Source organism: Giraffa tippelskirchi, chromosome 5, assembly GCF_054371585.1.
Source record: "Giraffa tippelskirchi isolate mGirTip1 chromosome 5, T2T-mGirTip1v1.2.pri, whole genome shotgun sequence".
Taxonomy (NCBI): Eukaryota; Metazoa; Chordata; class Mammalia; order Artiodactyla; family Giraffidae; genus Giraffa; species Giraffa tippelskirchi.
In genome coordinates, this window is record NC_137279.1 from 28759773 (window position 1) to 28775767 (window position 15995).

The 15995-nt window shown below is 55.9% G+C and overlaps 1 protein-coding gene across 19 annotated transcripts in view; it reads right to left on the reverse strand.

The window, feature by feature from the left end:
- Window positions 1-15995, reverse strand: part of CFAP74 (cilia and flagella associated protein 74) — an 85521-nt gene that overhangs the window by 40611 nt on the left and 28915 nt on the right. For 14 of the 19 annotated variants that reach the window (XR_014053206.1, XR_014053205.1, XR_014053204.1 and 11 more), the window contains exons 5-17: window positions 15756-15854; window positions 14420-14524; window positions 11238-11411; window positions 10594-10704; window positions 10180-10282; window positions 9691-9848; window positions 8592-8793; window positions 7877-7924; window positions 7476-7631; window positions 5944-6117; window positions 5497-5615; window positions 2973-3039; window positions 2496-2585 (exon numbers count right to left, since the gene is read on the reverse strand). Coding sequence is in view for 14 of the 19 variants with exons in the window: in XM_081488367.1 (XP_081344493.1) it covers window positions 2496-2585; window positions 2973-3039; window positions 5497-5615; window positions 5944-6117; window positions 7476-7631; window positions 7877-7924; window positions 8592-8793; window positions 9691-9848; window positions 10180-10282; window positions 10594-10704; window positions 11238-11411; window positions 14420-14524; window positions 15756-15854 (1606 nt within the window). In the remaining 5 variants the exon portion in view is untranslated. The remainder of the gene's footprint in view (window positions 1-2495; window positions 2586-2972; window positions 3040-5496; window positions 5616-5943; window positions 6118-7475; window positions 7632-7876; window positions 7925-8591; window positions 8794-9690; window positions 9849-10179; window positions 10283-10593; window positions 10705-11237; window positions 11412-14419; window positions 14525-15755; window positions 15855-15995) is intronic. The other 5 variants (XM_081488374.1, XM_081488372.1, XM_081488371.1 and 2 more) reach the window with 1 other exon arrangement.

The following is a 15995-nucleotide window of genomic DNA, read 5'->3' on the forward strand; positions in this document are numbered from 1 at the left end:
AACCGAGTGGGAAAAAGCTGTAAAGCAGTGGAGTTTTTGTGAGCTGTTAATGTCATACTGATACAAACTCAGATAGGATAGTTGTGACTTTAGGATGCTAAATGTAATCCCACCACAAAGAAGATACACAGAAGGGGATGAAAAAGGAATTTCAGCATTTCACAACATAAGGTCAGTTAAACATAAAGATAACAGCACTGCAGGAGATGAGGGACAAAAGAACTTACAGGGCATGAAAACAAACAACAAAACGCCAAAAGCAGAGCCCCCTACAGCACTTAGCCTCTAAAGGACATTCTGACACAGGCTGCAGCACGGATGGACCTGGGGGGCACTGCACTCAGTGAAAGAAGCTGTTCACAAGAGGAGACATGCTCTGTGATCCCACTTACATAAGGTACTTAAAGTCATCAAGTTCACAGAGACGGAAAGGAGAATGGAGGGTGCCCGGGGCTGGGGGAGGGAGGGAAGTGAGTGTTTAATAAGGAGAGCTCTAGTTTTGCAAGATGAAGACTCTGACATAGATGGTGGTGAGGGCTCACAGTGCTGTGAATGTATGTAATACCCCTGGGCTGTGCATTTACAGGCAGTTAAGACGGTATATCTATGCCATGTGTGGTGCTGGTGGTGGTGTAGTCACTAAGCCGTGTCCAACTCTTGTGACCCCCATGGACTATAGCCTGCCAGGCTCCTCTGTCCATGGTATTTCCTAGACATACCATGTCTAGGTATGTATTTTACTAGAACTAAAGCCTGAAAGAAAAGAGACTTAAGAGCATAATAATCAAATGAAATATGTGAGCTTGATTGTATCTCAGCTCAAAAAACCACAGTTGTAGAGGTGGTTTGGGGACAACTCAGTACATTTGAATGTGGACTGAGTGGGAGGTGATGACTAGGAATGTGGTTAATTTTATTTGAGATGCTGATGTTTTATAAGGATGGGTGTTGAGCAATAGGAAATTGCTGATTCATTCTGAAGTGGGCCAGGTAAGCATACAGATAGACAGAAGAAGTGACCGTGGCAAATGTTGACAGTGACTGGATTCAGGAAGTAATTATATGGATACACTGCATTCTTTCTGCTTTTCATTAATATGAAAATTTTCTTAATTAAAAGAAAGTATCAATTCCATGTAACAAAGGAGATTACAAACAAAATGAAAAAGCAGCTCATGGAATGGGAGAAAATCATTACAAATCACATTGATAAGGGGTTGATATCCAAAATACGTGTAAAGAATTCACATAACTGAATAGCAAAAAAACAAACCAACCCAAACAATATGATTTAAAAATGGGCAGAGGAATTGAATAGGTATTTTTCCAAACAAGACATACAAATGGCCAACGTGCACATGAAAGGTCCTCATGAAAGAATCACTTATCATCAGGGAAATGTAAATCAAAACCACAGCTCCGTGTTGTCTTGTACCGTTAGAAAGTTGTTGCTGTTTAATCGCTGAGTTGTGTCTGACTCTTTGCCACCCCAAGGACTGTAGCCTGCCAGGCTTCTCTGTCCATGGGATTTCCCAGGCAAGAATACTGCAGTGGGTTGCCACTTCCTTCTCCAGGGGATCTTCCCAACACAGGGATCGACCCTGCATCTCCACATCTCCTGCATTGGCAGGCAGATTCTTTACCACTGAACCACCAGGGAAGCCATACCATTAGAATAGCTATTATCAAAAAAAAGAAGTAATAAGTGCTAGCAAGGGTGAGGAGAAAAAGGAACCTCGTGCACTACTGGTAGGAATGTAAATTGGTGCAGCCACTGTGGAGAACAGTATGGAGACTCCTCAAATAATTAAAAACAGAATTACAATATGACCCAGTGATCCCAGTTTTGGGTATTCGTCCAAATGAATGAAACCAGTATCATCAGAAGAGTTGTCTGCATGCTCATATTCACTGTAGCACTATTTACAAAAGCCAAGACGTGAAAGCAACCTAAGTGTCCATTGATGGATGGAATAAAGAATGGATGGTGCATATAAAATGGAATATTATTCAGCCATAAAAAGGAAACTTTGCCATTTGGAACAATGTGAATGGCATTATGACACGTGAAATAAGTCAGGTAGAAAAGATGGGTACTGTATGATTACACTTACAGTAGAATCTAAAAAAAATGGAGTTCACAGATACCCAAAAAAAACCAGATTGTGGTTCCAGAGGCAGGGGTGGGGGTGGTAGAATGGGTAGAGGGATCAGAAGGCATGAACTCCAGTTACAAGCTCTGGGGATGTGAGAGCTGCATGGTGACTATAGTTCACAAAAGAAACCCATCAGGTGACACCACAGAACTTCTGGGAGGAGCAGGTCTCCTGAGACGAGTCTGAGGGTCTCCTCTGACCCGGGGGTCCTGCAAGCTGGGTGCCACCCTGCGCAGACTCTCTGGATGTTTGCAGCATGGGCATGGGTACCCCACCTCCCCAGACAGCAGCCTCAAACCTGCCCTCCCCCCACACTCCCGATGCTCAGCACAAACTCACAGAGCATTTCTTTGTTGAACATTTCAGTGGAACAGAAAATCCACCTGTCTGAGCCAGAAACGAGACATTTCCTTCCAGATTTTTGTTTATCTAAAAAATAAAACCCCCAACCACCCACACATTTGCAGCTTCCGTGTGACACGTGCTATCTGGACAACCCACCCCCAACTGCTGCCTAAAGGAGGGGGATGCAGCCCATCCCACTGGACCCGCGGGCAGCAGTGGTCACACTTGCGGCCCAGGGATTCAGAAGGGCCTCTGTGTCACCCTGCCTGAGCTGAGGAAGAGTCTCCAGCATGTTTTGGAAATTAGCCAAGCGGAGGCCACATGTCACTCCCTCTGCATTGTAGCATGTCCTTCCTCCATCACAACATCCCGTGGAGCCTGGGGCAGTGGAGACCCCGATTCCACCCACCACCCCCTCGAGATGGTAGAAAACCCCCTTTTCCACAACTTGGTTTTTGGACTGACACTCACCATGGGCTTGAAGGTGACAAGCACTTCACAGGACATGCCGGCTGATAGCGGGCCTGGGGGGTCAAAGCTGTGGGAACAACAATGGAGCAGGGCTGAGCCTCCTGCCCTCATGGACCACAGCTGGGCTGGAGCTACTGTCCCAGACAGCCAGTGCCCGGGCAGGCCATCGAGAACCTCCTTCTCGCCCTGTCCCGGGGGCTGAGCCCCTGTCGCCTCCCAGGGGCTCAGTCCACAGGAGATGCTCCAGGGACATCTGAGTGTCAGTTGTGTGAGTGAAGGAAGGGGACGGAGAGAGGAGGGAGGGAAAGGGGGGGGGGAGGGAGGGAAAGGGGGGGGAGGGAGGGAAGGATGGGAAGGGGAGGGTGGGGAGGGAGGAAAGGAGGGGAGGGGAAAGGGAGGAGGGAGGGAAGGAGGGAGGGAAGGAGGGGCCAGCCCCAGAGGGTGCAGATGCTGTGGTGTGGCATGAGCCAGGCCTGGAACCAAGGGTCTAGGATTTTGGTTTCAAGGTGAGGGGCTGTGAGCCAGGCAGAGAGCTGGGACTGAAGGTGCTGCATTCAACTGGAGCCATCTGAGCCCCACTTCAAGTAAAAGGACCAGGAAAACAGCCCCTCATTCCCAGTGATTCGGAAGGACTTTGTCTGAATTAGTCTGAAAAAAAGGAGCCCCCCACAAAATTGCTAACACGAGGTCCATTGTCACAAGGTTGGATTTTACCTCTTATACTTTGCTTAGAAAACACAAGCAAAAACTTAATATAAAAATCTGTCTCTGGCTGGCAGTGTCCCAGGGGCTCAAGGCAGAAGTAGACCCGAGCTCCTCGTGTCGGAAGGAAGTGTTCTGGTGCCAGACTAACAGAGTCCCAGAATGGCATCTCGCCAGTGGGTGGGTCAAAACCCAGACCTGAAAGCTGCGCACAAACTGACAGGGACACGGCAAGGGGCAGGGCCAGACCCCAGGACCTCAGGTGGCAGAATTACTGAAGGGAGACTTTTACAGGCATGAGAAAAGAACCAGAAATATCAGCTGATCTGAAAGAGAGCTTGGGACTTTCAGAAATGAGAAATATGGCAACTGGAATTGGAAGTGAAATTAGCAGTTTCAACAGCCAATTAGATACCATCAAAGAGAGAAGAAGTGAATGGAAGGACAGACCCCAGAAACCTGCTCAGAGAGATGACGGTGAAGGGGAGGGGAGAGGTGGTGTGATACAGGTGTCAGGAAGTGTGGGGGTGCAGAGCAGACAGGTTTCACAGAGGGCTGGTCCGTGAGGATGGATGGGGGCAGTGTGTGATGGATGGGGACAGTGTGAAAGGCCAGGGCGGAGGGATGTCCACAGTTGTTGGCAGAGCCTGACCAGGAAGCACATGGAGTTCTAAGCAGCTCTAGGAGACAGCGATCCACAGCAGACATGGTGGTGGACATGCTGGACCCCAAGGGCCCGGTGACCTCATGGCAATCAGAGGAGGCTGGATAACCTATGAAGACAGGGGACTGGCCAGAAAGCCGACTTCCAACGGCAACAGCATAAGCCAGCAGACAGGGAGGAATATCTTCGTGGTGTTGAGAGAAAACGCTGTCCATAAAACGTTCCTGATCCAGGCTGGGGAGGGTGACTTGGGGTGGCCGAGGTGATGTGACCACCCGACTGTGCACCCCCGCCCACTCCTCCAGAAACCACAGATCCACAGGGAGAACTAGCCACACGGGAAAGCCCCGCTGTCCGCATGCCTGGACAGTGGAGGATGCATTGGTGATAAACATGGAACAAGGGAAGACAGAAAAGGGAGCGAAGATACTGCATCTGGCTCACAAGCTGCACAGAATGGACAGCGAGTCCAACGGGGAAACTGACCAGAGCCCCGGCCAGTGGCACAGCCCCGGAAGGCACTGTGGGCAGCGGGCAGGGCCTCGGAGGCTGCAGCACTCACACAGCAGGAGCCATGCAGACCTGGGTACTTAGAGCCCCAGGGACCTCCCCACTGATGATGATGAGGAGCTGCAGGAGCCAGGAGGGGGAGGAGAAAAAAACCCTTAAGGACAAAGTCAAAATGCTTAAGGAGCAGAAGAGAACAGGGCCCTGCAGAGACACAGTAACGGTCGTTATGAGGCAAATGAGGGAAAACAAAATAGGAAGGAAGAGAGGATTCCAGGGAACAGACGGGATCACAGACAAGAGGATCCGGCTCAGGCATCAGCAGGGTCTCAAGAGAAGAAACCTGAAACTCTGGAGCAGACTGAAAGTTTAAACAGAGTTCAAGTACACAGTCCTGAAATAAAAAGATGGCTTTTCTCTTTACTTTGAGGAGGCACAAGGCCCCCTAGGGAGTTCTCACTCACAGCCATTGACCTCAAAACACAGAGAAGGAAATGTCAAGCCATTCATCAGGGAAAACGGGGCTGGCCTGAGGAAGAGGTCGGAGACACTTCAGAAAATGCCTGCAGGCCCCAAGTGTGGTTCAAAGAAGGAGGCTCTGGGAGCAGCTGCTGGGATTAAGGCCCCGCCCATGGCTGCCCCACTGCCTACTCCACGTGGACGAAGTCCTGCAGGCTCTCGTCCACGCCCACCAGCTTGCAGTAGTTAATCGTGTAGGTGGCATTGATCAGCGTGATCTTCTTCTTGTACACTTTGCCAACATCAAAGTCCTAGGAAGAGTGAGTGAAAAGTTAACACTCAAAGCTCTCTGGTGGCTGCTTCTTGGCACCTGACAGCCATGCCTGGGAGACCAGGATGTCTCCCTGGTCTCCCAGGACTTCTGCCTCGGGCAGGAAGGGGGTGCCTGGGGACCAGCGGGTGTGGGTCCCCCAGCAAAGGGTTGCGTGGTGCCTGGATCCTCCAGGGGGACCGAGAAGTTGTGAAGTCCCAGCCTCCCTGGGACCAGTGCCCTCCTGGGCCAGTGCCTGAGCCCTTCCATGGGACCCTGTCACCCTCAGTCCCAGGTGAGGACACTGGTACCGGGGACCCTGGGCTCACCTTGAAGTGGATGAACTTGGGCTTGCTATTGAAGGGGCACCCTCTGAACTCACGCCCTGATGCCACCTGTTTGTGGATCACCCCACCGCGCAGCCGTTGCACTGTCCTCTCCAGGATGTCCTTGTCCATCTTTGTTCCGCCCACCGGCTTCCGGTCCACATCCTCCTTGGATACCTGGGGATTGACAAGGCCATCTGGAAAGCCTGGCCAGGCCTTCCTGAGGGCAGCTGGGGAGCGAGGGACATGAACAGCCAGGGTCACTGAGGCCTCATGGGGTGGAGAGGGAGCCACATGGGGAGGGGGGCATGCAACATCCAAGGTGGGGCACCAGCAAGGTCGTGGGGGTGGGGGACAAGAGGCTGAGCAGAGCTGTCCATGACCTAGAGGATTTCTGGAAAATAATGGCAGAAGTGGGTTTTCTAGATTTTTGGTTGTTGTCCAGTTGCTCAGTCGTGTCCCACTCTGCGACCCCATGGACTGAAGCACACCAGGCTTCCATCCTTCACCATCTTCCAGAGTTTGCTCAAACTCATGTTCACTGAGTCAGTGATGCCATCCAACCATCTCATCCTCTGTTGTCCCCTTCTCCTCCTGCCCTCAATCTTTCCCAGCATCGGGGTCTTTTCCAATGAGTCAGCTCTTCGCATCAATTGACAAAAGTATTGGAGCTTCAGCATCAGTCCTTCCAATGAATATTCATTGGAATATTGATTGATTGATATCCTTTGATTTCCTTTAGGACTGACTGGTTTGATCTCCTTGCAGTCCAAGGGACTCTCAAGAGTCTTCTCCACTACCACAGTTCGAAAGCATTTTAAAATCAGGCCAAGAAAAAGTTTTTGAAAATTTCTACAGGAAGCAACATTTTTTCAAGTGGCACAAAGGTGCCGCCCTGACAGTCTCAGTGACTTAGAGAGGGAGCCTCTGGGGGTCTGGCTCTGGTGCCGGGGCCGACCCAGGGACTGGCACCCTCCTACCCTCACACTCCGGGGTGGAAGCTGGCCTGCTGACCAGTGACCCCTGTGCGGTGGCCAGGCCTGAGTGGGGTAGTGTCGAGCTCCGGCCCCGTCAGCCAGGCCTCCTCAGAACCAGAAGAACCAAATGGTTTGGCCTTCAGAATGATGGGAATGAGTTTGCCTACAGATAGGGGCAATGCCCTCCTGGGTGGCCACAAACAGAGCTGGGGCCAGCATCCTGCCGCATGCACTGGACACTTGCCAACTTCGTGGCTCACAGAGCTATGCCTGCTCAGATGACCACTGCCCTGGACAGAAGGCTGTCAAAGGAAGTGTGAGTGGGCCTTCCAGCCACAGGCTTCCCAGTGGTAAGTGCAGGAATCAGGGCTCACTCCCCCACCCCGAGCCCCAGCCTACACCTGCTGTGTGTGGCCCCTGCCAGCATGTGTGCTGTTGGGGAAGGAGGCAGTCAGGAGGAGCCATGGAGCAGCACCCATGAGCAAGGCCCCAGCAGTCACCAGGACTGGGTGGGGGTGGGTGGGGGAGATGGGGCTGTGTCTGTGACCGAGGAGCTACCTGGAAAGGCTTGTAGTCCTCCTTCCAGAGCCCAGGGATCTCCGGCCAAGCCAGTGTGTCCTCCCCCCCGCCAAGACTGCTCCTGTCCCCCTGGACAGACTCGCTGGAGATGGCCGTCAGCAGCAGAGAGGACTGGTGGAATCTGGACCTGTTCTCCTGGAGTTGGGGGAGAAAGACATGGCTTATTCTAGAAAAGAGAACACGCCAATGGGAGGAGGACCCCCAGGACCCCAGGACCCCCACACACAGATGGGAAGGAGAACCCCGGGAACCCCAGGCCCCACTCTGCATCGGAGACCATAGCACACATCGTTTGTCACTTCCATTTAAAGTACAAATGTCTACACATCATGAAAGCCTTTCTGCAGGGCCCACATATGTGCCGACCCCCCTTCACAGACCTTTATCTGCTCTTGGGCTGGACCTGGCCTCTGTCCAGGGACATCAGGCTGGAATAGGGATGAGGGTGGAGGTTGATGTTGCTGCAGGTGACAGAAAGGCCCCCCGCGGAGAAGAGCAGGAACACTCTGGGTGGTGGGCAGGCGTGAGACAACAGGGAGGAGGCAGCAGGAGATGCAGGTGCATGCTGCCCAGGATGGCAGGGCGGAGAGGGGCACTGAGAAGAGTGGAGACCCCGGGGGGCAACACGCAACGAAGCCTGGGGGCTCAGCCAGCAGCACCCTTGTTGGAGCCAGTGAGCTGGGCCTTCAGGTTGGGGGTGCACAGGGCAGAAGTGGAAGGGCCACCTGGGCTCTGGACAGGATCCAGAGATCCCTGTCCCACACTTTCAGGCACAGTAAGCAGGTCACTGACATAGTGTACACGTAAGGTGGCCCGAGACGATCCTGTTTAGGGTATGTGTGGCTGTGGGGTCTGCCTCCCAGGTAGGTGAGGCACCAGAGACCGAGGGCCACCTGCCTGCACCTGCGCTGTCACCGGGGGAGGCTGCCACCCCACCTGCCTTGGGAAGGAGCCTCGAGGCCATTGGTGTCCCTGGTGGTGGGGATGGGGCATCAGACCAGGCACCAGGAGAAAAGGTCCTGGGGCCAGGGCGCTCTCCGTGGTGCTGATCTTGGCTGGCAGGCACGGTCCTGTGCTGCCGGGGCATCTGCTCACCAGGGGACAGCAGGGCGGGGCCTCTGTGCTCTGCCCATCACAGAAGGTGGCCACATAGCTCCAGGTCTGGTCCCTCAGGCTCCGCTGGCCTGTGGGTCTGGGGGGCTCGGGCCGTGGCCTCCTCCGGTCCTCCACGGCCTCCTCCTTCAAGAGCCGACTCACAATCTCCTGCTTCCTGCGCTTCTGCTCCTCCTCGAAGGCACTGCAGGGAATGCTGTCTGGGCCGAGGGCCAGATGCCCCCGACCCAAGAGACTGGGCCCACTGGGCTCCAGGGGAGCAGATGAGGAGGCCCAAGGGCGGCCAGGCCAGAGACCCGGGGCGCCAACCTTGGGCTCTCGTGTCCCCATTCTCCTAGTCCCTAGGCTGCTGGGGCCTGGCTGAGGCTCAGACCACAGCAGCCTTGGGTGGGAGGGTGCTGCTCCCCACTTGTCCCTCCCACGTGCCAGGACTGAGAGCCTCAGATACCGAGGAGCTGCTCCCCAACCCCGGGACCCCTGCAGGTGGGGCGATGGTATGACTACGGGACACTCCCTAGCAGCAGGACCAGGAGGCCACAGCTGGGCAGATGCTAACAGTGACCACAAAGGATGGGGCTAGGAAACGGGGGGCAAGGGATGGGCCTCCAGCAGGAAGAGGAGACACAGAGCCTAGTGTGCAACGCTGGGCTGAGGTGGGAGAGGTGTGAACTCGCTCTAGCATCTTGGGAAGCCCTCCAGAGGACCCTTTTCTCTCAGGGTAAGTGCAGCCTGGGGACCTGCGAATGGGGACCTTGAAGGCCCAGGGGTCCTGGGGGATGACGGGGTGCAGCATGGACTGAGGCATCACTGAGCACCTGAGACCAGAAAGTGAGCTCAGGCTACCCTTGCCTTCCAGGAGGGAGCAGAGGGTCAGTGGGGGGCGGGCCGTGCAGGGACAAAGGAGTGAGCCACTCGACGCAGGGGGCATGCCTGGCGGCAGAGTCAGGAGGGGCTGTGCTCTGAGGCCCAGGAGAGGTACCTTGTGTGGGGTGGAGTGGAGGGGAGATGCAGGGCGAGAGGCAGCCTCACTAGTTGTGGCAGACGTGCCCCCACTGCCCTGGGGTGCCCCCAGCATGCTCACCGGTTCTGGGCCTCCAACTCCTGGCACCGGCGCTGATGGCACAGGTGCTTGAAGGCATCCCCACCTTGGGCCAGGATCGCCTCCTTCTCAGCCTGGGCCTTCTGTTCTGCCAGCTCGGTCTTGGCCTGGCCCCATGCTTGAAATTTCCGGAGCGTTTCCTTGGGAAAGGAGAACATGGAGGCTCCAGCGTCTGCAGGTGTATGCGGGCACAATGGAGCTTTCTATGGGGTGGGTGACCTCACACTGTACCAGAGACACAGGTGGTGAGGACATCACCACCGCTCCCCCTGCACCCCCAGTTGCCTCTCCTGAAAATCCTCCAGGGCTTCCCTTGCAGATCCCTTCCCACATCCCTGGCCTAACTGACCCCCAGGCCCCACTTTCCCCAGGAAGGCCTGGGACCCCAACACATGGCGTGCTGAACCTGAGAGGCTGTCCAAGGGCAGGTGGGCGCACACGGTCCCACCTGGATCCCGGAAGGGCTCCTACCCGGTTGGCGGAGATACTGTTCTTCAGGGCCAACACCGCGTCCATGCGCCTGCGCATGTGTTCTCGGGTCTCCAGCTCCTCCTTCTGCTCTTGCTCTCGGATCCTGAAGGGAGGGCCTGGTCACCGCTTGAGCAGCCTCAGGGCTGGGAAGAGCCCCAAGGAAACAGCCAAGTGCAAGCGGGAAGAGAACTGGGCTGCACATGAGCCACGAGAAAACAGTGAGATAGTTTCTCTAGACCAGTCCTTGTCTGAAAACAGCAGCTGTCAGCTCAAAACTGAAAACACACGATGATGTGAGGGTTCAATGATAAAATCAGAGAATTTCAATATAAAGGCAAGTGACCCACTTTCTCAGGCTTGTTGTTGGCGGGGGCGAAGTGGACACAAGGAGATTGGGGAGAAGGAAAGACGCACCTCCCCAATGAGACCTTCAGGAACCTCAGGGCCTTTCGGTGGTTCTTCTGGGCTTCCTCCACCAGCTTCTGCTGACGGAGTCCAAGCTCCTTCTGCAGGTGCACGCATCTCCTGCAGGGGTTGGGGGAGGGGAGGATGAGAACATATGCTGTGGAGAAGGGGGGACAGGAACACGTGCTGTGCAGACCCGGAGGGGACTGAGGCCAAGTGCATGAGGGAGGACCCTGCGCCGTGCCTGGCAGGGGCAGGGAGATGGGGACCCCGCAGGTGTCCATGGGCTTAGATTCCACGGAACCAGGAGATCCGGTGACAGGTAGAGTGGGAGCTGGAGGAAACCTGTGAAGGTGGGATGGGGGGCAGGGACTCCCCTGGGGTGGGAGGTTGGGCCCCCTGGCCTGCGGCACACCTTGTCCTCCTGCCCTGTGCTCAGAAGGGGCTGCTCCTGGGAAGTGGGCAGTGTCAGGCCTCAAAGAGGATGGGCTGAAGGAGTGGCCAGAGCAGAGAAAATGGCTGGGTGTCCAGGAGGAAGCCACTGTCAGGTCAGGGAGTGAGCATGGCTCCAGCCACTCTGGCCAGGGCTAGAAGGATGGGCCTGGGCAGGCAGGCAGGGGAGGGGGCAGGCAGGACCCCAGCCCTGGACCCACCGGGCCCGCAGCAGCCGGTTCCGCTCTGCTTTCCCCAAGGCCCCCGTCTCCCGGTGCAGCTGCTCGGCTGCCCGCTCCTGGAGGCCTCTCCTGGTGGCTGCAGCCTCCTCTTGGGCCGACTTGCGGGCGTCCTCCAGCTTCCCCTCCTGGACCTCGATGTGCCACAAGGCGTTCCTGGCAGGTGGGGGTGTTCACGTCAGCCAGGGGTGGGAGACTGGGCCACCCCTCTGCGTTGCAGCCACTTTAGGGATGTGGCACTGCATCTGACTGACGACACCCGGGCCCCTGCCACCTGCAGCTCTGCTCTCTGGGCGCAGGGGAGCAGAGGCCCCACCACATGGCGCCCACCCCCTTACCTGCCTCTTACCATGCCCCACCGCCTCTTCCCCATGATACAGGCTCCTTGCGGCAGGGTTTTCTGGGGTTTTACTCACTGACGATGCCTAAATGCTGGGATCAACCCCTAAGTGCTGGGATCAGGGTCTGGCACTCAGCAGATGCTCGGTGACAGTGAGTGACTCTGTCTGAGCTCCCAACCTCCAAGGTTAGGTGGGTGCCACAGCACTCCAGGTGGAATGGCACATGCGCGCCCCCAGGGGATGACCTTGGGGACAGCTGACACTTGCTCTGTGGCCCGCCCACTCTCAGCCCACACTGTGAGTTGGGGGGTCTTGTCGACATTCCTGTGGCCTGAGGTGCCCTTTATTCTGGGCACACAGACTCCAGCAGCAACACCGAGGGCCCTGAAGGCACATCCCCCTGAGAACAGGTTCAAGGGTGACTTCTGGTTGGTCACAGGCCCGGGGGAGGGCTGCCAGGGGTCAGCACGTGACACCCTTGGTGTGGCTGCTGTGGGCACAGGCTTGGACACACTGGCCCAGAGGTGGTGGCCAGCTCAGGGAAGCGCCAAGCAGTGGACAGGGTTATTTACAAAGCCTTGGTGCCCACCGAGCAACGTCCGAGGAAGAACCAACAGCGAGGTCATGGAGCTGGAAGCTGAAGCTGACGACTGCACCAGAGGACAGAGGGCCACTACGCTGTCCAAGGGGAACACTGACTGGGCCAGGGAACCGGGTGGGCTTCCAACGGGAGCCAGGAGAGGCCTAGGCGGCCCTGCTCAGCCGTGACGCAAACGGCAGTGGACTCTGCAGCCATGAAGGGAGGTGCCTCATGGCTGCTGTGTAGGGAGGAGGAGTGGGCGCAAGGCAGTAAACACTACAGGGTCTGCACTAATGAGGCGGGGGGGGACACCCATGATCGCTGGGATCAGTGCTGCTGACGGATGGGATGCACGATGGGACATCGGAGGGGACATCTGATGTGTGTTTTCTTGCATATAAATTAGACCTTAGCTGATTAGTAAGAAAGTAAGTGGGCAGTGGCCACACCCACATGAGGAGGGGCAAGCAGCTGGGCTCCCTGAGTCAGGGCCTGAGAAGCAGGCAGCTGGGCATGGTCAGCAGACTGGCACTTGGTGGGAGGAGAAATGAGTGAAAACACAGAGGAAAATGAGTGGCAAGTTTCTGAAGGTCAGAGAAGAGACAGGACAGATCAGACAGGAGACGAGGGTGAGCCTCTGAAGGTTAGAGAAGAGACAGAACAGGTCAGATGGGCGACGAGGGTGAGCCTCTGAAGGTCAGAGGAGAGATGGGACAGGTCAGACGGGAGACGAGGGTGAGCCTCTGGTTTTGTTGGATCTGGACTTCCAGGCATGAACTCCTGTTTCAGCAGACACGCAGAAGCACATGTGTTTCCCAGCTCTGTCTGAGAGACAGCCTGGAGCAGTGGGTCCCCCTGGTACCCACCCTGGATCCCTAAACACCGTTGTCTCCGCAAGAAACCAGGTTCTGGGCACAACTTGCAGGTCCAGGGCTGGGCAACAATAAACAAGCAAGCCTGGAACTCATTGTTACCCCCAGAAAGTGCTGGAAGAACGACAGGGAGCCAGCTTGAAAGAGGTCCCACTGGCCAAACTGGGGATGATGGGAGCATTGAAATGAATGAAGATGGAGCAGGAACAAGTCACTGAGCAGAAAAGAAGTTGGAGAGTCTGCATTGACGCAGAGAGATGTGAAGACAACGTTGTTCTCTACAGCAGGATGAGAACTCACACACTTAGAAAGACTCACAGAATTAGAAAACTGCTCGCAGGGACCTCCCTGGCAGTCCGGTGGTGAGGACTCTGCTCCCACCATAGGTGGTCAGGGAACTAAGGTTCCACACGCCACAAAAAAAAAAAAAAGAATGAAAATCGCCCTTTGGCAGCCATCATCATAACCGATTCAAGCGAGAAACATCAGTAAATGCAAAATGGGAGCGTGAGAGGGGCGGGGAGGGGCTCTCCAGGCTCACATAGTGCACTACAAATTCCACCAAGCTCCCATAGGAAAAGCATGGCTGCGCAGAAGGAACCCTGCAGGCCACGTCTCCATCAAGGGGCTGAAATCTCCCCCCTCCAGAAAGGGGACCAGTGGCCATCAGGACCCTTGCTGGGGGGCATCAGGTGGGGGATCCTAGGCCACCGTCATGAGGAGACATTACACAAAGGCAACTTGGGGGGCCCTCCTGGGGGCAGTATCTTCAGAAATATTGAGGTCAGAAGGTCTTTCCTACTGGAAGCAGGACGACCCTCTGTAACCACCCCAGGTGGGACCCTCTTGCTGTAAAGTGTTACCAGATAATGGGGGGAAGGGGACACTGGGGATTCTTTGTGCTGTCTTTGCAAGTCTTCTGTAAACTTGAAATTCTTTCGAAAGTTAGAAGCTTTAAAAAACTAAATGGAAGATATAGTGATGGACAAAGGCAGGGCCGCCAGGGGCGTCCTAGGCTGGTGAGGGGGGAGCAGCCCAGATGCTGGCTGGTGCACAGCGGGGCTGCCAGGACAAGCTCCAGGTGGAGCATCTCTCTAGGGGGTGGGGGCTGGGGGGATGCTTGTAGAAAAGGCATTAAGACTTAAAAATCCTTTCGGTTGTTCCATGGGGGCACAAAAAGCAGGAAAAAAGGAAGAAAAAGCTGATTTCGCGGTTCCTAAGAACTCAAACAAATGTGGAGAAAGTGAAAAATACTGAACAAAAAGGGAAGTCTTGGCTACTCTTCCATTTTTAAGCAGCTTGAAAGTCAAGTGCCAAGTGTGGTTCTCCGTCTCAAGGCCCCACCAACACCCTCAGCTGGCCTGGACTCACTCGCTCTGCTGTAGCACAGCCATCATCCGTGCCTGCAGGTCCCGCTCATTTTCCAGCTCCAAGCACAGGCGCTGCGACGCTGCCTCCAGGCGGCCCACGGCTGCCCTGGGAACCACAGGGACAGCGGCAGTCAGGGCCTTGGGGTTGCCAGCCCCCAGCCAGCAATGCCTTCACCTGATTTTTCACTTGCAAGAGATGAGTGGTCAGCGGGGTAGGCAGAAACGTGGCTGAAGGCAGGCTTCTGCTGGGCCTACCCTTACTGATCTGACCACGCTGCCTTTACCCGCTTCGCTCGTCTCTCTAACAAGGATGGGGAGCTGGCCCCTGGTTGCCAGCTCCTCAGAGCAGCAGGCCCAGCCTGGTTTTGGCCCAGGAAGGACCTAGCATACTCACCTGCCAACCAGAAGCATCTTGAGGACAAAAGCCACCAAGCCCCCACCTTGGCCAAGTCCCCCTTGTGGGGGGGGGTGGGCTTCAAGAAATCCCCTTGAAATTTCTACTTCAAGTCCCTCAGATCCCCTGTCATCTGAGCCCAGTTATGCTCTGATGAATGAGGTGGGTGGGGATGGGGTAGGACAGACAGATGCACCGCCCCTAAATACCCCCTCTAAGGGCAGAAGGGAGAAGGCAATGGCAACCCACTCCAGTTCACTTGCCTGGAAAATCCCATGGATGGAGGAGCCTGGTAGGCTCCAGTCCATGGGGTCGCGAAGAGTCAGACACAACTGAGCGACTTCACTTTCCCTTTTCACTTTCATGCATTGGAGAGGGAAATGGCAACCCACTCCAGTGTTCTTGCCTAGAGAATCCCAGGGACGGCGGAGCCTGGTGGGCTGCTGTCTATGGGGTCGCACAGAGTCGGACACAACTGAAGCGACTTAGCAGCAGCAGCAGCAGGAGCAAGGGCAGAAGTGGGTGGGGTCATCTCTATGAGAATGGCCTTAAGTGACACTGACCAGATGGCTCTGGTCTGCAGGCCCGTGACCTGGTGCCATCTGGGTCCCTGCGCTGGACGCTCCTCCCCACCCCTAGCCCACCCTGGTGCTCCTGCTCCAGTGCTGCATGGCTGCTGTTTCTATCACTCAGGTCCTAGCCTGCGGGTCATCTTCTCAGGGAGAGCCCCCTGGACACCCGTATCAAAGTGACTGCCCTCCTCGGTAGTGGCCACCTGACTCCTGGTGTCTGCTGCAGCTGTCAGATTCCCACAAGGGCAGGAGATGGGTCCATCCCCTTGCCACCCGGGTGCAGCGGGCGCTAGATACGGGTCACAATTGGGTGGATGCAGCCCCTTGCTCCCACACTGGCCCCAAGGCCCCACCTCCAACCTCTGACCTACATGTTGTTGGCTGCCCTCTCCGCAGCCATCTCGGCCGCCATGCTCTCCTGCTGCTTGACCAGGAATTCCATCCTCCTGTGGCAGGCACGTAGCTCCCCTCTGGAAGTTGAGCCAGAATCAGGGTGAGCGGGCCAGTGTACCCCAGGTCTCAGTCTCCCTCTCCTTGGATGGGATCAGGCCCGGGGCGGCTGACACAGCCTCTCCTCCTCCATCTCACACATTCAGGAGTGAACTTTCATG